Genomic DNA, 26,843 nt, shown 5'->3' with positions numbered 1-26,843 from the left:
TGATAGTGCACAGCGCATAGTCGTCCAATTTTGGGCGTCTCCAAGTCTCCGCTGTTCCATGAATATTCATGTGGGTTCTACAAAGTGGGCAGCCCCAGCGGTCGAGCGTCCTAGCATGGGTCTGACGGCGGAATCGGCGAGAGTTCTGGGTGTTGGGTAAAGGCCGCGCCAGACGACGACCCTGCAGCTGCTATTGAATAGGTCTGGAAAGGGGAAGCTTCCGAACCAGGGACAACCGCTAGTCCAACGAGAAGGGAACAAAAAGAACTCCAACAAGCACGCAAACCAGGCTGACGCAAGTAACGGTCAGAATGGCTGCGAGTATGAACTCAGAAGCGCCGTTGAATCCGCCGCCAGACACGCCTCTTCCCAGTTCTTTGCCGCTTCTACACATCAGCTACACCTTACCGAAAATGAATTGACCAAAGCCACTCGGAAAAGGTCTGGGATGGATTCCACCAGGAAAAGCGGGTGGTGCGGTTTTTGCTCATCATGTGAGGCATCATCCCGCACGATGCTGTCGCTATCGCGAAATCGCATGCAGGGCATGGATGGCCGGCTGACCGCGCCCCTCGTACAGGCAAAATAGGTTACCTTCGATCAGCACCGCAAATCCACTGTTGTGCATTGCCAAGTCGACCGAGCCCAATGCTTGCCCCGAAGCTGAACAGCCCCTATTCAACTTTTCAAACATCCAAAGGCGCTTCACCACTACTTCGTATACGCAGTGTTCAACACACAATTTTCTCAACATCTAATGCTGATTGCATAGTCTCGCAACCTCGAAAGCTGTCACATTCGGAGTCGCACGCTTTCGCTAGTGTACAACATTGCCACTTGGGAACACTTTTGCTTCAGTCCGGGGTCGGTCATGTCGATCCAAGGAGCCCCGTTGTCCGTGGGTCCAACATGAAAAGGCAGCGGCCACCACGGCGGACATCGCGGATTTGACAACCACGACGTGCAACGCAGACACTGCAGCTTGTAGCACCAATCACAGTCGGTTTCTTTATTCCCCGCATGGCGCCTGTAGCCTGTATCCGTAGGTAGGCTGATTCGATTTGGAAATTAAGGACCCCGGAACCTTGGAGCTGGTTCTGCGAAATGTCCATCGATTGGCGAGCCTTCTTTGCCGAATGAAAGCGCCCGAAAGTATTCATTCGTGCGCTGTGGTCAAAATGACGACGTGAAGGCCAGTGACCTGACTACCGTCATGACAGTGTCAAGAGGAACGAGAATCTCGTGATCTCAGTTGGTTTGTAGTCAGACCGTAGCCGAATATATCGGGATCAAACAACAGGCTGATAACACGGCGGCTGTGAATAGAGCATGACTAACTGTAGGGCCGGCTTCTGCCTTTGGTGCCTGGTGCAAATCTCATCAACGTCAGCGATGCCAATTTGGTTGGGTGATTCTGGCGCCAGGATGAATCAGTTGGCCTTCACCAAGTTTGGTCTCGCCTCAGTGCCCGATATACACTCTAGCTCAGAAACATCTGTTTTCCTTTCTTTCGCTCTCACGCCCAAGCATCTATAGTTACAGGCGTCTGGTCTGCCGGGTGCCACTGGCTTGCCAAGCCCGCCAAAAAGACCCAAGTTGCATGTCCGTACATTTGGCTACTTTGTGCAGATAGGTTGAGATCGCTAGCTCAACATCCTTCACCAGTGCCGAACATCTTTGGTCAAGGATCATACTGGCCTGACAGCAGCATTGCGGAATTGACGGAGCACAACAATAAGCTGGCCACTGTGCGGAACGCCGTTGAAGCAAGTCAATCCATCCTGTCCAGAGCACTCGTCACCACAGTCTTGAGACGCCCCAGGAGCCGGTGTAACGAAAGAGGGAACGGATAGGCACTGCACAACATCAACAATATCTGGAATGCATGCCAAGGTTGATGTTTGGAGATGAGACAGACAAGCCAGAGAGCCTTGCGAGGTTCCAAGAAGTTCAATATTGGGATGAACACCAGACGCATTTTCATCTGATGTCGCCACGCACAGCTTATTCTGCACGTCTCTATCACCATATGGTCAACAGACACACACAAGGTGTCCAAGATTTCTTGTTCGGCTGGTGAAGCTCCACGACGCCAACCCAGGAGCAATCTGCAAACTGTCAGTTCCCAAGCCAAGCAATCAACCCTAGATACAGACGCACATCTGTACAGATCCTGGGTGATTACTGGGTGCGGATTCAACACCGAAACCAAACCCCACGATTCGCAGAATTGTCACACTGACATCAGCCCGTGCATATACTAAAGGATATGGATACCCAAAGCTCCATACGAACATGGGACATTTGGCCGTTCCTCCGGGAGAAGTAAGGTAGAAGGCAGTGGGACGCAGAAACGGCAATGTGCGCAGGCTAAGTTAGTACGTGTGGATTTGACGATAACGATGCAGAGCTCCATTCCGAGGGAGGCTCCAAACTAAGTTTCTCGTTCCCAGTGGAGGCGGCACGGAAGCGAAAACCCAAACAGCGCCGGGGCCGCGGATCAGGTTCCTAATTATCGCGTTGCCGCTGTTCTTGGCCAAGGGTATCTATCCTGATAACTACGGATACACAGCACGGTGGCAGCTGCAAGGGCAGCAGATGCTGGAAACGAGCCGATAGGAGTGTGGTATGCAGACGATGGAGTTCCTCGACGTGGCGCTCTCGTATCCTTATCTAATAGTAATAACTTACGACAGCGAATACCAACCGGACCGACAGGACAGCGGCAAATGCAAAGGTGGAATTCCCATATTTCAGTGGAGGGAAGCATTCCTCGGATCGCATCAGAGCCACTTTGAATCATGGAAAAAAAAACAACACAATAATTCGTAGCCGTGTTATCCGTACGCGATCGGCTCACGGCTAGGTTTAGATATCAAGCGCAAACTCTGGGGCCTTGAACGGCAGCTCAGGCAACGCTCGACTGCCAATGACAGAAGGATATCCTTATGCAATTGCGACTGGAGAGACAGGTTTGATTGAACGCTCAGCATAGGGTTGATATGTGATCTTTCCGTCTCTCAAGAGAGCAGCAATCAGGTATGTCAATGCCAACACGGCTCGGAAGCCCTGATATTCTCTGTATACTGTTGTGGATATCACAAGTTTCGTTGCCGGCCGGGGAGGGCGACGCCTCTAACACGGGCGCTGGGAGCGACCAACGGCAATGAAGCCTAAGAACACGAGGTGATCAACTTGCCTTATGGGCTGACTAAGAAGATGTAGGGGAATTCAACCAATTTTTCATGTTGGTAAAACTTCTTCCGGATGTACCGTCTACGGAGTTGGTCTCGATCCCCTCCGCCATCAGAACCGGCTTGGGCGGAGTTCGGGCGAGGCGCAGGCGCAGGCACATAACGTAGAGCCAAGCTCTGAAATGCAGGTAAGCAAAGACAAACTCTCTTTCGGGTCTGGTGAACATTTCCGAGCTGCTTTGGGGGCGGCTGGCTGGCTGGTCGACTGGGCAACAGGGGCTTGAGCTTGAAAATAGCAACCCTTGTCCTGCATGCTGATCTGGGTTTTTAGACTACCTGGTGTGGATAGAGAGGTGCGGATTCAAGCGCGTATCCAGGCAATACATCGTTTTTGAGTGGGTGGGAGTGCCCATCAGTTCGTATGGAGTCCGCATTTCATCCGCCACCCCGGGCAATCTTCTATGACGAATTGCAAAGTAGGTGGGCTATGGTATCAAGAGCGCAACGATTCTTTCGTTGTGGGAAAGGCCAGCGCCGTTGGGCCGTCGCAACAATATGAAGGAGCATGGAACGAGAACACTGAGTCGGAGCTGCCAAATGATTTTTGAGCATCAGTCGTTTGCGTGCCAGAGGAATGGCTGACTGGCGCCTCTGTCGTCAATGTTTGGCTTGTTATGTCCTCTACTGCGCACGTACTATGTATGGATGCTTGAGGTACGTGGGCTAACTTGCGAGGCCGAGGTCCGAGTACTTCGACGGTACTTCCGATGTACCCCGTGGGCGAGAAATTGGTGCTCCGGTCCTACCACAGAAAAACCCCTGTCCCTCGGCTGAGGTATTGATCATGTCAACTTAAGCCAAACTCAATCTTTGCCCTTTCCCCGTCGACTGGATGACAATCCGTGGCCGAGCCGTGCGCAACCTCGTGGGGTTCGTGATGCCAACTAGAAGGATACTAGATGCCTCCTGCGATCAATAAATCCGCCCAATGGTGGCAGGTTCATTCAGGGCAGCTCAGTAGAGGGATCACGTCGATATATCTAAAGTAGGGAGTACTTTAGCAGTAGCATTGGCAAAGGACACCCAGCCACGCCAGACAGCAACGTAGCAACGCGAGCCAGCCGTCCAGAAAAAAAATCAATAATACGAGATTTGAGTGAGGCGAGGGTGCTGGGCTATGTGGCGGTTTGGAACGCAATGGGACAGCCGGCGCGATCAAGGACGATACCTCGTTCCAAGCGTGATTTCTATGAATGGGCAAAGTACCGACGGTCCTTGGACTAAGACGGTCTGCTTCACCGGACTCTCTTCTGATTTCCCCTTTCCTGCTGGACTGGTCTGGGCTGTCCCAGAGTAATTCTTTTGGTTTCCACCGTCCACGCAGATCGTCCATCATTGCCCATCCCTTCCTTCAAGACGCCTCGAGCCTACGGGAACGAGTCTCGTAGCCTTGGGAAGCAAATTGTGTTGTGACTCGTCGTCGGCCGTCGTCCCTCCCGAGCATTCTATCACTCGCTCGACGCTCAGTCTTGTTCCTTTTCCACCTTTCGCTGACCTTACCTTTCGCACCAACCCCCCGTCGTTCTTGGCTTTCGAAATCAGTCGACATTTGGAGTACGACTGACTACCTACTTTCGTTTCCGCTCGTCTTGCTTCTGCAGAACCGAGATTCCGGCCTCATTTCCCAGCGATTCAATTTGGCTACCCTGCCTTTTGCTGAGCACTCTTAGTCGCACCTGTGACGATAGGTACAACTGCTGCAACTGCCATACTGACGACAAACTCCGTCCATTTCGATCGTTGTCACCCCGGTTTGGCTGACGAAAGAGGCAATTCAAGACGGACTGTGCGCAACATCGCATCTATTGCCCCGGCCTCCTCGCTCGTTCGCTCCCATCATCCATCGCGCTTTCTCTCAACAGGTGGTGTGCACTTGCCTGCACTCCGAAATCCGCCTGTCCGTACCGTCGCGCGACCAGTCGGTCAATCATCTTGGGCTTTTCCAACCATCGAACCAGTCGGTCAGCTCTTGGACCACAGGAAAGAAGATCGACGTTGTTGCAATTGCTGCTGCTGCTCAATAGTCGTGTCGGTTGCCATCTGAAACCATCTTTCTATTCCGCCGCATTTGCGACGAAACTTCCATCCGCTCTTTTCGTCCCTCCAATCCATCCAATCCGATACCTGCATAGCGGACAGTCGTCTCGAATTGTTCCATCGCTATTTCTTCGCACGACTCACCACTAACCACCCCTGGTCCCAAGTAATTGTGCAAGGTACTGAGTTGGCGCACATAAGCCGTGCGTCAAATTGCTTAGGACCACGAAAGCAACAGAAAGACCGGACAAGCACGCATCAACCAGACAGGAGAATAGACGCGAGAAGAAAGGACAAGAAACCAAGTAGGATCAGGTCCAAGAAAAGAAGGACAGAAGGAACGCAGCAACCGCCACCTTTTGGACCGTTCATCGCTTGTTGAGGTCTCGACCACCATTATAAAGGCAAAACTGGGATCGCCCACACAACCACCAACCATCTCAGCTTTTCTTGCTTTGAGTTACCCGTCGGCACTGCGCAAGGCAACAGGGAAGCAAGCAAGTCGCAGTCACTCCGTGCTTTGCAGACCAAGGAGCGCTTTAGACTCTTTGCTGGCAACTTCCTTGCTTGGCCTCGTTGTCCAGCTGTCACCCCCGACCTGCTGGCGCAGAAACAGAGAAAAGCCGGGTCGAAAATAGGGACGGCTTCCCCATTGATTCGCCGTCTCCCAAGGAACAACCCCCCGCTATTGGCAGGGGTGCCCAGGCCCAGACATCCACAATTCTTGCCTGGAGGTGCTTTCCTCCCAATAACAACTCCTGTGAGTATGACCTCCCGCCGACGCCAACTACCTGCAACTGGCTGCCGTCTTTTCGCTGTTGCTGTTGTGGTTTCTTGATCCTTCACATTTGCTTCCCATCCCACTCAACACCGCATATCTGTATTTCCTCAGTATTTGCGTTTACTCCACTCTCCTGCCTTCCTGTCACGAAAAGAAACCGAGCTCGACTCGTTTTGTCGCCCGTTTTCAACTCGCGACAGACCTCAGGCGCCTCTTTGGGAAGGGTGAAGTCTCCCTGGTTGAACAACTTCTTTGCTGCCGCTCAGAGCTGGCACCAACTTAATTTCAGAATCAAAGACTAACCTGCATCTTCACACAGGACCATGTCTCTCCCCGAAAGGCCTGCAGCGACCTCTCCCTTCGAGAATAGGAGTGCCTACAGAAACTCGCCGTCGCGACGGAACCGTCCGGACGATGTCGAGACTGGCGGCTACTATCCCGTAGGAGGGCGACCTCAGCACCAACGTGGGCAATCAGCGACCTCTTTCCCCGAGACGATCTCAACTCCTAATATCAATACAGAAAACCAGCCTCTATCCCCGACCTACGACTCGCCGGCTCCAGGACCCTCGACCGGCGACCAGGCTTTCACGAGAAAGAGAAGTCTGATTCGACCTGAGCGACACAGAATAGACAAGGACCACCCCAATTACTACTACCGTAAACATGCCGCCAACATGAACGTTCTGCCCTCGGCGACCGGAAACGATCCGATAGTCGAGGATATGGAAGGGACGACCGATGTTTCTGGGCGCTCGCAAACGAACGATAACTTCTCGGATGCTTCACCACCACGAGGAGTAAACAGCAGACAGAACAGCGGCGAGGAAAAGAAAGGACACTCGAAAACAAAGGCTAAGCGCTTGAGTCGCCACAAGTCGGGCAAGCTCACCAAGGATGGCAAGGGAAAGCGGCACAAGAATAAGCAGGTCGAGCAGATCCGCCCGCCGAGCTTCTGGAACGTCTACTGCGCCATCATTACCTTCTGGTGTCCAAATTTTATGCTGAAATGCTGTGGTATGGCCTCAAAGGAGCAGCAGAGAGCTTGGAGAGAGAAGATTGGCCTGATCAGCATCATCTTGCTCATCATGGGATTTGTCGGTTTCTTAACTTTCGGTTTCACTCAGGTGGTGTGCGGAACCCCGCCGCCGCGTCTCCAGGTCAATGATGTGGACAGTGGATACATGATCTTTCACGGAACGGCCTACGATTTGACGCGCTCCCGTCACCCTCCCGCCGATGGCGTGCCCATGATCAATAGGACTCACGGCGCCAACGTCTTGTACGACCTGCCCGAGAAGAACGGCGGAAAGGATGGCAGTTTCTTGTTCCAAAACGTCAACGGCAGATGCAAGAACCTCATTACCCTGGCCGACAACTCTGATGTCCCGACAAACAGCAACGGTGACCTGGCGTGGTACTTCCCTTGCACCGTCTTCAACCAGGACGGCTCGTCCAAGCCCAACCTGACAATTCCTTACTACCTTGGCTACTCTTGCCATACGACGCAGAAGAGTCGCGATACGTTTTACTTGGACTTGGACGGTACCGCCGATGTCTACTTCACGTGGAACGACATCAAGAACAGCTCCCGAAACTTGATCGTGTACTCTGGCACTGTCCTCGATCTCGACTTGCTCAACTGGTTCAATACTAGCCAGGTCAAGGTGCCAGCTCGTTTCAACGAGCTCAAGGACAAGACTACGGCTGTGAACAAGGCCATTCGTGGACGCGACGTCACCAGAGCTTTCCAGGCGTCGGGCGACAAGCAGATTGCCGAATGCTTCGAGGAGATTATCAAGGTCGGATCAGTCGATACTGACACTGTTGGTTGCATTGCGTCCAAGGTCGTTCTCTACGTCTCTTTGGTTCTGATTCTCGCTGTCGTGTTGACGAGATTTGTCCTCGCCGTCTTCTTCCAATGGTTCATCAGCAGAACGTACGCCGCCGCCAAAACATCTCAGACCAAGGACAAGCGCAAGCGTAATCAACAGATTGAGGACTGGTCTGAGGATATCTACCGCGCACCTCCCAGACTACCTGGCGATATCGGAAGCAGTGTGAATGGCTCTTCTGATCGGACGAGCAAACGTCAGAGTACCTTCCTGCCCACAACTTCTCGGTTCTCTGCTGTCTATGGAGCTGGTGCCGCACCGCAGGCTGGTGGACGCAGGATGCCTACTACCATGGCCAGTTCAGGTGCTGGCAGCAACATGATGCACTCCAACGCCATGTATCGCCAGGGCAACGACAGTCGCACCAGCTTCCTTCGGTCAGATCCCTACACCAGCAACGTACCCTCAACCGAGGGTCCTGGGCCTGCTGGCTTCATTCACGAAGCCGTTGTGCCTCAGCCGCCTGCCGACTGGATGCCCTTTGGTTACCCTCTTGCCCACACTATGTGCCTTGTTACCGCCTACTCTGAAGGTCACCTTGGTATTCGAACCACTCTCGACTCTATCGCCATGACCGACTACCCCAACAGCCACAAGGTTATCGTCATTATTTGTGACGGTATCATCAAGGGTAAGGGCGAGTCCATGTCTACTCCTGACTACTGCTTGGCTATGATGAAGGACCACACCATCCTTCCCGAGGAAGTCGAACCCTTCTCCTACGTTGCGGTTGCGAGCGGCTCCAAGCGACACAACATGGCCAAGATCTACTCCGGTTTCTACGACTACGGCAACGAATCTGCGATCCCGCTCGAGAAGCAGCAAAGAGTTCCCGTTCTTCTCGTTGTCAAGTGTGGTACACCCGATGAGGCGACCAAGTCCAAGCCAGGCAACCGTGGTAAGCGCGACAGTCAGATCATCCTCATGTCTTTCCTTCAGAAGGTCATGTTCGATGAGCGCATGACAGAGCTCGAGTACGAAATGTTCAACGGTCTATGGAAGGTCACGGGTATATCACCCGACTTCTACGAAATCGTTCTCATGGTCGACGCCGATACCAAGGTCTTCCCCGACAGTCTGACACACATGGTTTCTGCCATGGTCAAGGATCCCGAAATCATGGGTCTTTGCGGTGAGACGAAGATTGCCAACAAGCGTGACAGCTGGGTTTCCGCCATTCAAGTCTTTGAGTACTTCATCTCTCACCACTTGTCCAAGTCATTCGAGTCCGTCTTTGGCGGTGTTACCTGTTTGCCCGGTTGCTTCTGCATGTACCGCATCAAGGCACCCAAAGGAGCCCAGGACTACTGGGTGCCCATCTTGGCCAACCCGGATATTGTTGAGCACTACTCTGAGAACGTGGTTGACACCCTGCACAAGAAGAACTTGCTTCTGCTCGGTGAGGATCGATACTTAACAACTCTCATGCTCCGGACCTTCCCCAAGCGTAAGCAGGTGTTCGTGCCCCAGGCCGTTTGCAAGACCACGGTGCCCGACACCTTTGCCGTTTTGCTTTCGCAGCGTCGACGATGGATCAACTCGACAATTCACAACCTGATGGAACTGGTCTTGGTTCGTGACCTTTGCGGTACCTTCTGCTTCAGTATGCAGTTTGTCATCTTCATCGAGCTCATGGGAACTCTTGTCCTGCCCGCCGCTATTGCGTTTACTTTCTACGTCGGTGAGTATTCAAAATGCCTATTCTGTTTGGTACCCAGCTAACAACTATCCCAGTCATCATCTCCATTGTCAATTCGCCTCCGCAGATCATCCCCTTAGTTCTGCTTGCTCTGATTCTTGGACTTCCCGCTGTGCTCATCGTCTTGACCGCTCACTCCTGGTCGTACGTCGTATGGATGCTTATCTACCTCTGCTCGCTGCCCCTTTGGAACTTTGTCCTTCCCACGTACGCGTTCTGGAAGTTTGACGACTTCTCCTGGGGAGATACCCGAAAGACGGCAGGCGAGAAGACAAAGAAGGCCGGTCTCGAGTATGAGGGCGAGTTTGACAGCAGCAAGATCACGATGAAGAGATGGGCCGAATTTGAGCGCGAACGCCGGACGCGCAACAACTACTGGGGTTCCAAGGAGAACGTTGTCGGAGGTGGCAACACCTGGTCGGCGCCGCTGGGCCACCAGTATCAAGATGAGTACTACTCTGACGCATAAAAAGCAAAATCACACACGGCTGGGCGTTTTCTGTTTCAAAGCATGAGGATATACTTAACTGGGGACTTTTACGAAAAGGCGCACATCACATGAGGCCTCTTTCACTTTTTTTCTGATGATGAACCAAAAAGAGGAGGGATGAATGAGCATTGCGTGTAATTGAAATGGCTCGGCCAACTTGTAATAAAGGAGAGGGAGAAGCCGGGGTGGAGCGGAACTGTATTGACGCTGTTATTTATTGCCGCAACTTGAAGCTTGATTTTTGTTACCGGAGTATCGTGCCGTTTGTCCATCTCCTTGATGAAGGCGCGAAGCCTCGCTTCGTGCTTTTCCTCGTCATGATGACTAGGGGAACATGGATATTTCCGAGTTTCTCGTAGGCCGCCGCTGCCCAGTACGCGGGACGGAAGACGTCTCGCAGGGAGCATGTTCACCAGTCCTTGGGTTTACTTCTATCCGTGAGCCGATGGCATCGGTTCGCGCACGGCATCAGTATCGCGAATCATGAGCCACAGACAGTACTGAACGCCAATCTAGTCTGCCCCGGTCGACATTGCCAATATCAAGACAGTTCATCCATCCAACCATGCAAGCAAGCATTACCAGGAAACAGGAAAGAAGGCAGGGTTTGCGAGTAATCACTTACCCTCCCCCCCTCCATTATCACCGTTACCCTTGGGTAATTGTGACAATTGTCTGAGATGACTCGGCCGAGAGAGAGCAAACGCCAATACTTTGGGCGTTTCTTTGGGGAGAAAGGATGTTCTTGGATTATTGGAAGGGGGAATAGATAGACCCATACACACCATACAACCCACCCACGCATATCTTCTCCCCTATACACTACTCCCACACACACACAATGTTGGAAAAGAAGCAATATCGGGCGTAAATGCCGTGTCACCTCGCAGCGGGCTGTGATTTGACGAGTATGAGATATTTGTGTGTGCGAGGAGGTTTGAAAGGGAGGCAGCCCACACTGTACACTGTACACACACACACACACACACACACACAGACGAGAGGAAGGGAGAAAAAATGAGGAAGAGGATAAATGTTCTTTTCTCCTTTCTCGTTTCTCACTCTTTCTCATGTTGGTTCCTTTATGATGGCACTGTAATGCTGACGAGTTGTATGAACTCCCCGACTTTTGATCCCGTTGACTGGGAACCAGTGTGGACGATTACGTTTCGACCGTCCAACGTGAGCAACAACCAATGTTCACCAAACACATTTTTCGCATCCCATCGCACATGGAAGCCACGGGATGGGCAGGGGTTAAGGGGGGAGGTTGGAAATGAATAAAAAAAAAAACGCGGGACGGATCTTATGGCTAGTTGGACCAGCACGACCAGGTGTGGAAGAAATCCCAGTAAACCGGTGAGATTGTGGAGAAGGGGACGGGAACGGACGGACGGACTGGAAGTCTGGAATGAGAAAAGGCTATGATGATCAACCCCGAGAAAGAAAGGGATGTTCTAAACACCACACAGACTTCGGACGGGGGTGGCGGGCAACAACGCTTCATAATGAATGGAAGGGTGACTAGAGAGAGAGGCTTATTGAGAAGGGCACAATAGCTGCAGGTAGCCGAGACATTGGTCCTTACCCAGTTTTCCTCGTGGCCCCTTTGCATTTTACAGTCTGCGAATGTCTCTTTTCTTTCCTTGGCCGCTTGCATTCTCATTCCCTTCTCTGCAAATGTCGTACCTCGGTGCGTTCGTTATTCGCGGCAACGGTGCGGATTTTGCTCGTTGATTGACGATTTTACGCACGGCCTTTGGCCCGCCAAGCTTCGCCGGTGGGATCGGGAGGGACTGGGAGGACTGGAACCCCCCCCCCCCCCCCCTTCAGATTTCATCACTGTTGAATATTTCTTTTTCCACCTCATATCCGGTGTGGTTGTGGGATGGTTGTATGCTTCTACCCAAGGCGCAGGGCCACGAGTTTGGGTGGTAGCTTGTTATGTCTGTTGTCCAGGTGTGACCTGGCTCTGAATTCCCACCAGTCCGGAATACCCGCCACTCGACTTATTCAGACTCCAGAAGCTCAGAGGCCAGGGCAAGAGACGAGTGCGAGCCGATGACAAGTTCAAGTTCTCTTTCGACATGGTCAGATGAAATCGGCGAGGAAACGGCTCGTAGGCAAGACAAGCGACCATGTCGATTCATGTTATTGGCAAGGTTTCCAGACCTCCAGTTGCTAAAGTGCATCATCTGAGGATATGGATACGGGTACAGAATGCGTCTTCAACGGGGTCGGCCAATGGCAACGACAGGATCTTGTTCTCTGGCGGTCTTGATTTGTCCAAACCTTCCGGCCCCGGTCAGTCGCACGCACGTACTTGCTGGAATATCCTGCGTGCTGACCGAAAGCGATTTGACTGGAGCTGACAGGCCTTGTGCGCTCGCATGTAAGCACCAAATATGTGGGAGAAGCGGCAATCGCCCTCCCTCCCCTACTCATTGCTGTCCCTCAAGTTCCTACTTACACATCAGGCAAGGGACCAGGCAGGCAGAAACAACGGGCAATGTCGAGCGCTGGAAAAAGAAACGAAGTGCGGAGCTGAGGACCGGAGTCATGGAGGAAATGGGTTAGCAGTGGGAGGTTGAAACTCGAGGAGCGCATGCTGTCGAATGTGACTTATCATGCCCCAACGGTCCTCTTGTCACGCGCGCGTGGCTGGGGCCCTTGGGAGTGGGCTCCGATGGTCGACGGGCTGGCAGGGAAGATTGAGGATCCGGATGCAGTCGGGCTCTTTCGGTAGGTCGATGCGGCTTGATGAATCCTGATGAGGTCGCAGCCGGGTCAGATGTTGGGTAGGATGCTGGATTCAAGAGTTATGTCAGCTTTTATAGGTGTGCCTGGGCAAAGAACATGTCCAGTCGATGGGGTTAGACGATCCAGAACGTTGCAACTTACGAGAAGTCTGAGCAGCGCCAGCTGTTAGTTCTATAGTACCCCATCGATGCCCTGCACACCTGGTTGTAGCTAAGAACGTGGAAGTGAGCGGGGAGTCAGGAGACCGACCGCCGACAAGAAGTTGCAGACTGTACTCCGTAGGGACCGAGACCTTTGCCCATTGCCGTAGCTGCCAGGTGGCAGTCGGTGAATTGGCCGTTTTCCTATTTCAACGACTTACATGAGTGGGCTAACATCCCGGTATGCCCAGACCCGAGCCCCAAGGGCCAGAGACGAACCCCGGGTGACAGATCACATCGCACATATTGGAGACCGGGCGAGCCCTCCGGGCAGCTTGGAAGATGCGAGTTTCGTCAACGTCGAATATGACTGACCCGAGGTGATCGTACGAGATGAGCAAGGCCAGATGGCGGCCTAGGTAGGATGCCTGGTAAGCCGGAGGAGGGAGGCTCAGGAGCTGGACACGAGAAGCGCGGGATTAAGATTATTTTCGAAATGGCAAAGATGGGCCATCGGATTGCGACGGGTGGTTGATTGGATCTCGGGGTAGGATCTGCGGTGTCGAGGAGGCTTGCGGCAGGTCAAAGGTTTATTCGCGCACTAGAATGAAGTCGGGACGCCATTGTCGATGTGGGTGGCTTCTTTGCGTCTGCTCATGACCAACTAGTGCAGTGTGAGAGTCAGTTTGAATCGAAGCCGTTGGATGCCATTGCTGACCCGTCACAACGGCACCTCGGCCGTGACGTCAGGCAAGCCGCGAAGCTGAGGGAGCAATGCAACTATGCAGGCCCTTGAGGCCCACGAGGGAGAATGGCTCAAAACATGTGCAGTGAGTTGATGTGTGTGTGGAGGGGGGGGGGGGGGGAGCTGGAACGAGAGAAGAGCATCTCCATCTTTGCCTTCATCGGGTGGGATATCCGTGTTATTCGGCATGAAACTGAAAGCACTCGCCCCCGCTGCCTTCTACTTGCGGCGACTTGCCTCTTGCAAGATAGTCTTTTGGGAAGCAAGCCAGCAAGGCACCCTTCTTGTGCGACCTCAGGTGGCAGAACGGGAGCGTAAGGCTTTGGCTAACCAAGTGGGAGCTCCCGTCCAGACTCCAAAGCGGCAGAGCGGTACTTTCCTTCGTCTCATTCGTGTCCGGCCTGTATTCGCAGCAAAAGGTGCAGGGCAGTCCCGACTCCCAAGGAGCGAGCCAGTAGCCCATTTGTGCCAGCCAGCCTAGCACATACGAACACCATTCTCCCGTCAGAGTCAGCCATGCATATGATATTGGGAGGTGGCGTCCCATAGCATCGCTCGTCGCACACTACGAGGCAGCTCATGCTTAGGCGCTTTCCAGACCGAGCGCCCCCTTTTTCTCAGCGGTTCGCTCCCTCGTGATTTTACAAAGAAGCAAGAGGTGAAGGCGAAGACATGCCGCACAGCTCGAGGCCGACTGACCTCCAAAAGACCAGACTGGAACTGGGACTAGGCCTAGGGTCCACGTCGGCAGGACAAGCCTGCGAGGTTGGCTGGTGAGAGTGGGTGTGCACCCCCGGCACCGGTGTGTGGAGATATCGCTCGCCATTGCTCCTTTGCTCCTCTATTTGTACGAAGGGCTTCAGCAACCCGGTTCAATCACACTACAGTGTCTCTCGCTTGTGGTTCCTTTGAATGCCACTTGACTGTTGTGGCTAAGCTGTTGTTGACAATTCAATTCCAGCTCCGTGGGTTTCGGCTCAGGAATGAAGCCATTGAGGTAGCAAACCACATGGGATCTGGCGAACAATAGCCGCCATACTTTGTACTCTAAATGGTCGGGACAGAGAAGGTCCGCACATTGTACTCCGTAAATGTAGGTACGCAGTAAATGTGCCAAGTTTTGGCCGTGAAGTGTGTGGGTGGTTCTCCTCATGCAGCATCTGCAATTGAACTTGTGCTTGCTAATGGATTGGAAGGTAAAAGTTGGCATCCGAAGGCGGTAGCAAAGCAGCCCAGCTGAGGGATCAGACCCTGTCACAGCACCCCGAGGATGAAAGGCCGAAGGATTATCGACTTTGATTTAACCGCGAGTACCTTTGGTATGGTGCATGATGTATGTGAGACAAGGTATCTTTCCGTGGTGAGAAAGTACCAGACTTGACATGCCTTGAGGTAAGCGTCGTGGAAGGTGGTGCCATGGTGCCTACCCCAAGGGGGTTCAGTTGCGACTCAACCAACTCGCCGCCTCGGGACTCGCAGCGGTACCTACCTTACCGTACCTTTGTGGTGCTGGTGGTGCTGCTGTTACTGCTGTGCTGGGCCCGGCTGAGGAAGTATCTACCCAGATACCTTAGGTGAGATGCTGCCTTCCACAGTTCCATCTGGCTGGCGCGCCTTGTTTGTTTTATTTTGGATTGTCTACCGGTATTATCCTTTTCCTTTGCTACGGGCTGCTTCTATCAACAAAAGAGCTGCGCCGCCAACACCCACCCATCTGGCGCTCCCATACACAGTCTTATACCTACAGTAAAGGTACCTTACCTTACGCAGTACCTTGAGGAGCGCCTTGCCCACTGCCCGTCGGAGTTGTCCTCCCTTGTCGCTTCCATTGGAATCCCAGCCAAAAGACATCCCGCTCGGGTCCCAGTCCCGCTCCCGCCCTGCTACAACACCACTGCTGAGGTGGACTCGATCTCGCCGCCTCTCCGCCTGACCGCATTCCCAGCCAGCATCCGCACCAAACGGCTGCCGTCAGCGCCCTCATCTTTCCACATCGCTCCCTCATACCACCGCCGACAACCTCCGCAACGACCACTCTGAATCTTTGCACGTCGCTCACACGCTGCTTCTCTTGCCCACTGGCGTCTGCCATCACTTTCTCGAGCTCAGCTGTCTACTGTTACCGCCTTCAATAGAGACGTTGCACACCCTTTGTGCGTCGGCGCCCGTTGGGACTAATTGTGTTTGGTCTGGAAGGAAAAGACCCAAGAGACGGGCCTTGCTCAATAAGTCGGACGTCTGACTGGCAACACCAACTGCTGTCTTGTCCATAGAGGTGTCGGCTTTGGAGGAAGACAATCGTCATCCTTCATTCGCAGCCGCAACAGCAACCACAAAAGAGGACGCATCTATCCGACTCGACCACGGGTGTTTCTCTCCCTTGTGCAGCAACCCTCGATGTCCTTCGACCGGCCCTCACTGGCTACGGCATTCACCTGAAGAGATCACAATGCGACCGAGAACCTCAGAAACGGCATCCCAGCCTTCTCAGGCCCAGGCGACATCCGTTTCCTCAAACCATCACCAAGCCCTCGGGTCCGCCCCGCCTCCAGCCGATACTTACTCCGACCAACAATCACAATACCACCTCCACCGCGAACCCAATCAGCAGCAGCAACAACAGCCTCACGACCCTCCGACACATGGGCAACCAGCGTACTCTTCTTACAGCCAAACGTTCCCCGTGATACCCTCATCCTACTACCACGAGCCTGGCTCATTTATACACGACGACTACGACGATTACGAAGACTACGAGGATGACGACGACGACGATGATGCGGAGGGTGAGGATGACGACCTAGACATGAGCGACAGCGATGGAGGTGCTCCCTTGGATCATGTCATGACAGTCACCAGCCTTCTGTCTCCCATGTCCGACAACGAGGCCGAGATGGACCCCCCTCAGTCGTTCTCAGGGAATCATCACTTTGAGCAACCCGTACATTCGCCACAAGAGCAGCACACGTCCACGGGGCCGCCTGCTCACATGATTAACTACTGGAACGTATCGATTGCAGCTGGTCATGCATTCCTTGATCCGATAGGAGCCCATCATCCCACCCCGCTTGATACGACTCCTTTCCATCCCATGCTCCATTCTGGAGCCATGGATGACGACGACGACGATGATGTTTTCTATCCACCTGTAGCCGAGCAGCTCCAACAATTTCAAACAGTGGTTGCCAACGAGGACGAGATAGCATGGGAAAATGCAGGTCCGCCGGCCCTCAGCAATCCCAATCCAAGCACCCTCGGCCCGGAAAATCCTGGTCTGACCGATTTTCTCAAGGGCTGGGCCTGGCGTAACGGATTTCAGTCCCGAGGACCTAGTCCTGGAATTCGTCAAATCAATGCACAGGTCTCGCGGGATGTCACGCGCGTGCGATACTCGGATTTGGAGGGCGACGCATACGACGCGCAGGGCATCGACTGGGAAGCCTTGGGGGTAACACGCAAGAATGCTCGAGAGCGGAGGTGCCTCGACTACAAGAACTACACAAACAGGACAGATTCCGACATATGGGCGGTAAGTCGCCTCCTGAAACAAAACGAACCCAGAACTGTAGCTGACACGATCATCATAGCCCCATCTGCCAGACAGGATTATACGAAATACCGAAGATTTCTTCAGGTTTCGTCGCATGGACATCCGTCAAAACGTTCACTTGGCCCATTTCCAGCTGCGCAATATCCTAGCATGTGCTGGGCGCAGCCATGCCTTCTATCCGGGTCAGCGAGCCGTTCACCGGATCAACCCCGTATCGGGAGAGAGTGAAGTGGCCATGGACCTCAACGACATGATTGGCGTCCAGATTTCAACTTTGGACGCCAACTGCGGCATCTTGATTGCGGGTACTTTCAACGGAGAGTACTGCATGCGAAACATTTACAGCCAGGATAAGAAGTACACCGAAGGACAAATCACCAGCCACGTAAGTGGCATAACCAACCATCTGCAGATCCATGCTTCCAGGAACTCATCCTCACCGCTGGCCGCCTTTGCGTCCAACGACCAAGGCTTCCGTGTCATGGATGTGGCCACCGAGAAGTTCGTTCTGGATACACAATACGGCTGTCCCATCAACTGCTCCGCTCTGTCCGCTGATCGTCGTTTGCGCGTAATGGTTGGTGATAATTACAACGTCCTGATTGCAAACGCGGATACCGGTGAAATATTGCAAGAGTTGGGAGGCCACCGTGACTTTGGGTTCGCGTGCGACTGGTCAGACAATGGCTGGACCGTTGCAACCGGTTTCCAGGACATGAGTGTGAAACTCTGGGACGCTCGAATGTGGACCAACTCAGACGGTACCAGCAAACCACTCACCACGATTCGCTCCGAGATGGCAGGTGTCCGCAGCTTGAGGTTCTCTCCCACCGGCAGCGGCCCTCAAGTTCTCGTAGCAGCCGAGGAAGCCGACTATGTCAACATCATCGACATTCAAAGTCTAGCCCACAAGCAGACATTTGATATCTTTGGGGAGATTGGAGGTGTCGAGTTCACCAACGACGGCCAGGACCTCAATATTCTCTGCATGGATCGTACTCGTGGAGGGCTGGTTCAACTGGAGCGTTGCGACTTAGCGTCTAGCTCCGATTTTGAGTACGCACATCAAGCGGCAGCCATGGATCCTTGGTGGAGGCCCAGCCAGAGCGGAATACTATCTGATGCAGATATGGTTCAGACGAAACTGCCAGCTCAGCGGGAAAGGGGGTACGACCTCTTTGATGACTTGGAGCCTTTCTGAAAGGGCATGATACCCCCGTTGTCGTCAGCTACATCTATCAACGTTGGCTGCGTCAGGGATGCATTAATCTCCTAGCCGTCGGCGTTTTGCGTTGTTTCGGCCGGCGTGTCATGGCAAACTTGGTCGATTTGGCGTTAACCCGCGAGCTCTACCTTGGCTTTCAAGCCTTCGACTTGCTCACACTTGATATGTGTGTGTGTGTGTGTGTGTGTGTGTGTGTTCGACCTATAGACAGTGCCCGTGCCTTGGTGCGCTGGCCTTGGGAGAAGACGGTTAGGAAAACATTTCCAGGGTCCGAGACTTCTACAAGCATCATCTTCATTTCCTTTCTTCATATTTTGACATTCAGCACAGCGTATTCACTGTTCATACTGCATGGAGGGTTTCTTAACGACTTTACGGAGGGACGGTGGGGAAGGTAAAGGACGCAAGGCATCGGTTGGTGTCTGCTGGCTTTCTCGGTTCTTCTTCCTGTCCGCGATATCCTTACTAGGGACGTGTCAGTTTTTTACTTGGGTGCGTAGAAACCGACATTGGTTTTCTGGTTGCATTACTTTTTGGCAGGGCGGGACACGCGGATACACATTACATCTTTTCTCAACATGATGGATCAAAACCTCGGTGCCTGGGATCTTTCAGCATTTTGGCTTCATTCTCTGGGGAGTTAGTATTTTTATGGCTCGGTCTGTTAACTAGACGATGGGTTCCATGAAAAGGCCAGGGAGGGGAAGAGGGGATTTAGGATTAATCCATGGGGAAGGCGACGGGGAGGGCCGGAAGATATCCCGATAAAGACGTTGACGAAATACCACTTCTCATGACCTTGCTCTCGTTCGTATGTGCGTTATGGCTCTATATGCTTGTGTGTTTTTTGTCTTCCTTTCTTCCCCTCATCTCATTTCTCCTTCTTGGACATTATGTAGGCACGTGAGGCATGCGAAACGTCCCAGCTAGAGTTCCACTTCACGGACCAATAGTTCGGACGAGAGAAGATGAGATCAAGATTGGGAGCGGGGGTTCAACTGAACGTCATGCTAGAGATGGTATCTTTGCACTTTTGTCTGTTTCTCTTTTGCCTTTTGCTCTTTGAAAATTTGGTACTGATAGTTGACACTCCCCTCAAAGCAAGGCAGGGAGATGGAGTTGTGTGTGATGGAGAGGTGCAATTGTGAACTTTGTGTATTGGATTCTAAATCAGTTGCGGGAGACCATGGAGATACGAATGACGCCTAGGCGTGAATTTGTGTTTGGGCGAGTGCAAGTCCAGTCTTGGGCACTACATTAACGATGGCGCTTCCGAGATATATGAAGGTATTGATTTATACAAACACGTGTTGGAGGACTTGGCCTGTCCTCCCATACGCGAATCGAAACAGAGCTTACATATACATATATATATAGAGATAATTAAGCTAAGGGCAATATATATAGATGTAGATTTCGAGACCGCAAGGAGAAAGGATCACTCGAAGTCCTCTACTGTTTGGGGTATCCAATTGTCATTGTACACTTGAAAGGGAAACGTTGCAAATCGTCTTCGGTGGAAAAGGGGGTTTTCTTTGTCTTTTTATCTGGATTCATGGGTACACCTCAAAGCAACGTCGGAAGGAAGAGGGATTAATCTCTTTTGTATGTTCAAATGCCGAACGTTGAATTAGAAAATAATTGGGGGGGCTATCCATTTGTTGTTCACCATTTCCCTTTCTTGTTTCCTGGTCTCGTGATGCTAATTCTCTTTAAGCGGAGAAGAGGTCACCGCAGCCCCAGGTGCGCTCGCAACCGCAGGTGCCGGGGTCCTTCCACTCGTCGTTGTGGAAAGAGAAGAAGACGGTCTTTCCACCGGCGAGCTCCTTGATGGAGGCGATGGCGGTGGCCTGCTCAGAGGTACCGGGGCAGGCCTTACCGTTGCAGTTACCGCCGGAGGGCCATCCGCACTCGAGGTTGTAGGCAGGCTTGGTGCCGCAGATCTGGGAGCTCTCGAGGAGCTCAATCTGGCCCTTGACAAAGGTACCGGCGTCGGTGGCGGCGGTCTCGGCGTTGAAGTAGGGGTGGATCTGACCTCCGACGACGTCGATAACGTCGCAGATCTCGGAGATGACATCAGACTGCTGCCAGACGCCGACGGTCTCGGCGGTGGTGTAGGGACCAGAGTAGCCAGCAGCGGTGATAGCGGCCTTGGTGGAGACGATGAGCTGCTTCAGGGAGCTGGCGGAGCAGCGGCCCTGGAAGATGCACTCGTTACCAATGACGACGAGCTCGACCATGCCCCACTGCTTCCAGGCGGTGATGGCGTCAACCTGGTTCTTGATGTCGGCGGAGTTGGGGTCGCAAGACTCCTTGACGAAGATGCCAATGATCATCTGGAGGCCGTACTTCTTGCAGGCGGCGCCGACGTTCTCGAGGGTGCTGCAGTCGGTGGAGTAGACACGGACGGTGCGGAAGCCGGAGTTCTTGATGGTGGAGATGTCGGCATCGACCTGGTCGGCGGTCTTGCAGGATCCAGAGGCATCCTCAGAGAAGGGAGTGTAGGTGATGGCCCAGTGGTCGCCGTTGTTGCCTCCGAGGCCACCGCCGGTGGCGGGGGCAGAGGAGGAAGGAGCGGCAGCAGAGGAAGTCTTGGCCGTGGTGGGAACAGGCTCGGGGGTAGCGACAGCGGAGGTCGTGGGAACGGGAGCGGGAGCCTGAGTGGTGGGCTTGGCAGCCTCGGTGGTAGGCGCAGGCTTGGGGGCCTCAGTGGTGGGCGCGGGAGCAGGGACGACGACGGGGACGGAGCTGCTGGTGGGCACAGGGTTCTGGCTGGTGAAGGGGCAGACAACGACGACGCTGGTCTCGGTGATGGTGGTCACGACGGGAGGGCGAACGTAGGTACCGGGGACGATCTCGGTGACGACGGGGTAGACGCAGGTGGTCGGGGCGGTCACGGTCGTGGTGGTGGGAGCGATGGTGTAAGTGCCAGGGGTAGGGCAGACATAGGTGGTGGTCTCGATGACGCTGGTGACAACACCACTCTTGGTCTTCTCGGTGGCGTACGGGCAGACGACGGTGGTGGCCTCGACAACAACGGTGGTGACACCACCGATAGTGTGAACACCGGCAGGGACCTTGGTGGTCTCGGGAGCGCAGACGGTGGTGGTCTGGTTCACGGTGATGGTCGTGGCCGGGAAGGTGTAGGTACCCGGGGTAGGGCAGAGCTCAGGGACCGGAGTCGGGACGGGCACCACGGGCTTCGCGGTGGACGTGGGCTTCTCCGCGGCCTTGGTGGTCGCAGGCGCCGAGGGAAGGGCGCTGGCGACAGACTTGCTGCTGGGCTTGCTGGGAGGGTTAGGAACCACTGTTGATCATCAAGTCAGCACAGAAGATCGATACCAGCTTTATTCACCTCCGCATTCCAAGACTCTACAGGGCTATAGAGCAAGAATGGTTTCGTAAAGTAATTGGGGGTGGAAGTGAGAGGGATACATACGCGTAGGCTCGCCGTAGATGGTGGTGTAGATGGTGGTGCAGCCGGGAACACAGACGGAGGCCTGGTCAGCACCTCTCTTGAAGAGGTCGGCGTGGGCGTGACGGTGAGCAGCGGCGGTGACACCGGTGACGGTCGCGGCAGCGACTGCGAGGATGGAGCCCTTCATGGTGAATTAAGTTGCCTTTTTTTCTTGAGTAGGGGAATTGAGTATTATTCGACTTTGGGAAGCGAGTGCCCGCTAAAAGAGTGAAGCGGTAGTGAAGGTTTGCGCGTGTAGAGACGAAAGGGACGACGAAACTACGTTGACGGCATCAACTCATTTGACGGTGTTTTCGTAAGGAAAGGAAAAGGGAAAGAGAAAGAGGAGGAAAGAAAACTGGCGGGACCGGGATGTTATTATTGTGATGGTGGTTAGATTAGGTAGAAGGCTAGTATCCGTACTTTCATGGGTACGACCATGAGAAGTCTAGCATGTCCCTGGGGGCCCTGGGCCGGGGTGTGTGCGTGAACGGTGTGTGTGTGTGTGCCCACTTCCAGATGGATGAATGGGCCAAAGTGCGGGCAGGCTAGCGTCCAATGACCTTACGTTGGATGGCATCGGGCCATTAGTTTGGCAGTTTGGCATAGGAGGAGGGGGGACTGGAGGGACTCTGTGTGTGTATTCGTCTTGTGTATTCCATGATGCTGGTGACACTATGTTTACTATGAAAGTCGGGGAGCCGTTGGTTGGTGACCACGAACTATTAATGGCTGCGGGATAAAGAAGCATTGGGCAATGTGTAGGAGCAACACTACCTCAACTCAAACTGAGGGGTTTCTTGTGTTCCTTTACGGATACAAGCAGCAACTCGACAGCAAACAAGCCCCTGTCCTCGGCAGCAAGTCACGACAGAAAAGCTGAGGGGCAAGGAGGTGGAGAGGTACCACTGTGTAGGAGCCAGAAACGAATCTCAGCTTCAGAGAGTCCCAGACTTCTGGTGGAGTGTCTGGGGATTATCGGGACTATGGGATTCGGGAAAAGCAAAGAGACTCTGTCGGTTGAGGATCACAACGGAGACGCTGCCATCCGGAGAGAGGGCTTCGGTCAGGGGGTTGAAGAAAGGATACGGGTTGGCAATCTTGACTGGGCTTGTAATCGAGTCAAAGAGATGACCAGAAGCACCTTGGCCACGGTTCGTCATGAATGACTGTCAGACTGGCAGGGCAAGGAAAAGGGAGGCGAAATGGCCATCCCGGTTAAGCATAGTTGGGGGGTTGTCGTTTTGGGCTCTTGGAAGACCGCAAGGCGGGAAGGCCAAGCAGATCCAGTCCAGAGGCGGACACGACAGCAAATGAGCGAGTAAAAGCGTGGTCAAGGGGACTTGGCCAACGGTCCAACCGAATCCACCGTCGACGGAGCCTGGAAGTGCCAGAGAGACTGAGAGAGAGTCTGGGCTTGGAGGGGATTGAGAGACATGGTGTAGTGAAATGGGGCTCGACGTTTATTAGTGACTGAGGGTATGTGGTTCGAGAAAGAATCCAGCCTGGGCTGGGCTCTCTTGAGTCTTGCATCAACCAGTGGCGGAGGGCCAGAAGAAGCAACGAAGAAGGAACGGTTCGACGGTGAGCACGAGGTGAATACCACACCATAATGTCTCTCTTTCTCACCTTCCCACCTACTCCGTACGGAGTACACTCACACAATAGTATAAAACGGGTTTTGGATGTGCAGGAACGATGCAGACCGTAAGGTAAGTTACTGTGTACGTACTGCATTGTAGAAGCTAACAGAGGCGGAGCTGCAAGGTACCCGAGGTGCGAAGTCCACTGAGATGGCTGATTGGGGAGGGATCGGCGGGTGCGGCGGGGGGGAAGGAGCGAGTTGGACCTTGTAAGCTGCAGTTGCCTCCCAGCTGGAGGAGCAACTTGAGAAGGGGGGAGGAGCGAGTGGTGCGTCCGGGAAATTAGCTAAGCGACATTGGACACTTCCCAAGCAGCAGACCCAGAAAATGAGATGAACCTCCCACTCGCGAGTCTTGACTCCCCAGGCTCCTCCTTTCCCAGCCAGGGAACCTTCTTTTTTTGCGCCCATGCCAAGCTTGTTTACTGTTTACGCTAGCCCCCGGTCCATCCAGTAATCCAGGAACACACCTCACCGTCAGTCACACGGTACTTACACTAGTTTGTACACCTCACCGTCGCGCCGCCCGTTGTTTCCTTGCACCGGTGACCTCAGACCTGGCGCTGTCCATTCGAGCAGCAAGGTCAATGCTAAGTCTCGAGTCTCTTGCCCTCTCATTGGTATCAGGCTAATAATCTTGATGACAGTTCATCTTCGTATCGTCAAGAAGGGGGGCCCTTCCAACAAGGGTTCCCGCCGCTCCTGCATGGGCCGTCGAAGAAACCACAAACCGTCGCCCGGGCCTCCTAACTTCCGTACAACTCTTCCGCCCTACGCTGATTGCGATGATGATGATCCGTACGAATTAGGAAAGAAAAATGAAATGAGATTCGACTCTTCGAGTGGCCGAGAACGCCGTTTCGTCTGGCTTGGTCAATCCATCGTCTTCTTCAATCTCCAAGCGCGACAATTCCGATGAACCGTCCACTATGGAATACAACGTACGCATACATCAGGCTGTCAGCCAATCCCGACTTCTTGCGGATGTTAATGCACCCCGCCATCCCATGGATTCTGGACCTCGTGTTCGTGGCTGATCGCCCGGCGCGCTTCGGCGGCAAATTTGATGTCTCTTGATGGATCATCTGCACCCTTCGTTTCTTGAAATCACAGCTTCCCGGAAGCAATCTTATGGTCTGCTAGAGAAAATCGACGGCGCGTCACCGAAAGAGATAGCGGTCACGAGATGCTCGAGGTGGTATGCAAGTGAGCCTTGAGGTGTGCATACTTCTCTAATCAGGCATAGTTTGGCCCGATGATTCGTACCTGCATCTGCCAGATGCAAGGCCCGTCCGGAGGCAGAAAATAACCCGACGGTCTACTTTTCAGGCGACCTGGATCACCGACCACCCAGATACTGTAGTAGACTGGCGCGCGAGACTCGAACTAGACTCTGAAGTCACTAGACTATCTGAAGCACTAAAAAACGCCTCACCAGAGAAAGGTAGTCGAAACACACCGTTCACCTCGCAACTAATCTACGAACAACTGCTTTCTGTCTGCCGCAGTCTGTCTTTGGTTGTTCCAAGTTTCTTGCTATGCGGGGTGGATCTCCAACGGCCAGGAGGCTTGTTATCATCGAACGGTTCTCTCCACATGCATCTGTACGGCAACACAGACTTGGGAGCGCATCTCGGGATGCGGGATCTTCAACGAGGCTACAAAGTTTGCGTTTTATACACTGCGGATATCTATGTCGAATCGTCGATGGCCGTTGAGACGAATCTACAATCTTTTCAAGCCCAGGAACGCCATCATGAAGCTCAGCCAGCGCACACACTCTCTCCACCGCACGCGAGCGAGCGCCTCAATGACTTGGACAGTCCTCAGGCACGTGCGCAGCCTCCTTCTGTTCCTTCTGATATAAACGGAAACTGCCAAAATCTGAAAATAAAGAAGAGCCTTTTGCCGCAACGGCCAAGGAACATGAACAATCTGACAGACCGTGGGCAAGCCTCAAGTAACGACGGTATTGTACCTACGTCAGCACGTGGTCAGGTAAGGTAGCACTCCTGCACAAGTCTAAAATGTTTAATCACGCTTAATTGTGAAGGGCAAATCACTGCACAAAAAAGCACCCCGTCGTCAGTTGTGGATCCCATTTCCCGCAACCCCTTTTTTTCGCTTTTGCTTTCCAGCTTGGCCAGCTTCTGCTCAACTCTCAAGCCTTGGCCTCCTTCTGCGCTGAATCCTCTCCCACTCGCCCATCTCCGCCTCATCCCCCCAGAGAAAATGCCGAGCTGAACCAGACTCTTTTCGGGCGGGGACTCGCGATCCCCACCACCCTCTCGTATTCACCCCCGGGAGGCCTAAGACTCGCCAAAGAAGCAAAATGCTGGCAAGTTGGTCTATGGCCGACAACGCAACATCCCGGTCTCTGCACAATGCGTGCAACGTGCAAGCTGCCAGCGATCAACGTGTCTGGTGAACCTTGACAACCCATTCAACCAACCCGAGGAAACATTATGCAGATCTATTTCCCCAAGCTGGCATAGTGAAGACTGTCTAATCTCACCAAAATCTTCCGAATTTCCCATCAGAGCCATCGACTCTCAGCGCCAAGTCGAAATGGTACCGGGAGAAGGAGTCAAGAGATGAAGTTTCCAGACTTGACCTGGGCTGGAACCTCTTTTGAGTAAATGTTTTGCTCATCTCTTTCCACTACGGTCTTGTTCGTTTGACCGTGCTACATCTTCCCACATGGCCGCGAGAACTGTAGCAAGATGAATTGATGAACATGGAGTTCTACCTGTCAAAATTGTGGCCTAGCAGATCAGTGTCAAAGATCCCAAAAGCTTGACCTCTTTCTTTCCGTATGCAAATCACCTAGTCCAGCCCATTAGAGATCACCATCCCCCCCCCCCTTTCCTTCGACTCTGTGCTCTATGTACCCCGTAAGCTTCAGTTGCTCTAGACTTCAACGGATACGTAAGGATAATACCCCGTTGAACATCTCGCTTTCGAGATAGATCACATAGAACCCTAAGCAAACCAGACCCAGACCGCCAAAAGACACAACTTCATCTTATTGCTCCGCAAGTCCAGCCCACGACTCGGTCACGACTCACGATCCCCACCACGCAAGGCCCCTGGCCTCTACGAATAGAGCAGAGAGAGATTTTGGCACCAGGCACCAGAAAAAAGGGGGCAAGCTCTCGGTTCCTGTCC

The 26,843-nt window shown here is 53.4% G+C and overlaps 6 protein-coding genes across 6 annotated transcripts, besides 1 other annotated feature; 4 read left to right on the top strand and 2 right to left on the bottom strand.

The window, feature by feature from the left end:
- Positions 1 to 6,395: 6,395 nt before the first annotated feature.
- Positions 6,396 to 10,135, top strand: CPAR01_14589 (chitin synthase 4; the record flags this gene model as incomplete). Its single annotated transcript, XM_060498839.1, has 2 exons — positions 6,396 to 9,648; positions 9,702 to 10,135. 2 exons carry the CDS (start codon positions 6,396 to 6,398, stop codon positions 10,133 to 10,135), a joined length of 3,687 nt encoding a protein of 1,228 aa, XP_060342302.1.
- A 3,151-nt stretch (positions 10,136 to 13,286) lies between these two features.
- Positions 13,287 to 13,361: a sequence feature (Short protein (CPAR01_14588, KAK1521671.1) was converted to a misc_feature.).
- A 2,889-nt stretch (positions 13,362 to 16,250) lies between these two features.
- CPAR01_14587 (WD domain-containing protein) lies at positions 16,251 to 18,552 on the top strand (the record flags this gene model as incomplete). Its single annotated transcript, XM_060498838.1, has 2 exons — positions 16,251 to 17,330; positions 17,389 to 18,552. 2 exons carry the CDS (start codon positions 16,251 to 16,253, stop codon positions 18,550 to 18,552), a joined length of 2,244 nt encoding a protein of 747 aa, XP_060342301.1.
- Positions 18,553 to 20,288: 1,736 nt separating this feature from the next.
- Positions 20,289 to 22,181, bottom strand: CPAR01_14586 (beta-glucosidase; the record flags this gene model as incomplete). Its single annotated transcript, XM_060498837.1, has 2 exons — positions 20,289 to 21,883; positions 22,016 to 22,181. The coding sequence occupies 2 exons, from the start codon at positions 22,179 to 22,181 to the stop codon at positions 20,289 to 20,291; spliced, it is 1,761 nt and encodes a 586-aa protein (XP_060342300.1).
- A 790-nt stretch (positions 22,182 to 22,971) lies between these two features.
- Positions 22,972 to 23,471, bottom strand: CPAR01_14585 (uncharacterized protein; the record flags this gene model as incomplete). Its single annotated transcript, XM_060498836.1, has 2 exons — positions 22,972 to 23,202; positions 23,394 to 23,471. The coding sequence occupies 2 exons, from the start codon at positions 23,469 to 23,471 to the stop codon at positions 22,972 to 22,974; spliced, it is 309 nt and encodes a 102-aa protein (XP_060342299.1).
- Positions 23,472 to 23,645: 174 nt separating this feature from the next.
- Positions 23,646 to 24,594, top strand: CPAR01_14584 (uncharacterized protein; the record flags this gene model as incomplete). The annotated part of the gene is made up of 3 exons (XM_060498835.1): positions 23,646 to 23,677; positions 23,727 to 23,745; positions 24,157 to 24,594. 3 exons carry the CDS (start codon positions 23,646 to 23,648, stop codon positions 24,592 to 24,594), a joined length of 489 nt encoding a protein of 162 aa, XP_060342298.1.
- Positions 24,595 to 24,995: 401 nt separating this feature from the next.
- Positions 24,996 to 25,682, top strand: CPAR01_14583 (uncharacterized protein; the record flags this gene model as incomplete). The annotated part of the gene is made up of 1 exon (XM_060498834.1): positions 24,996 to 25,682. A coding segment is annotated over one exon (687 nt), but the record flags the coding sequence as incomplete, so codon positions are not given.
- Positions 25,683 to 26,843: the final 1,161 nt, after the last annotated feature.

Source organism: Colletotrichum paranaense (genome assembly GCF_030867605.1).
Source record: "Colletotrichum paranaense strain IMI 384185 chromosome Unknown Scaffold_16.1, whole genome shotgun sequence".
In the NCBI taxonomy this organism is placed as follows: Eukaryota; Fungi; Ascomycota; class Sordariomycetes; order Glomerellales; family Glomerellaceae; genus Colletotrichum; species Colletotrichum paranaense.
The sequence above is the reverse complement of the archived record's forward strand: the minus strand, read 5'-3'. Positions and strand labels throughout refer to the sequence as shown.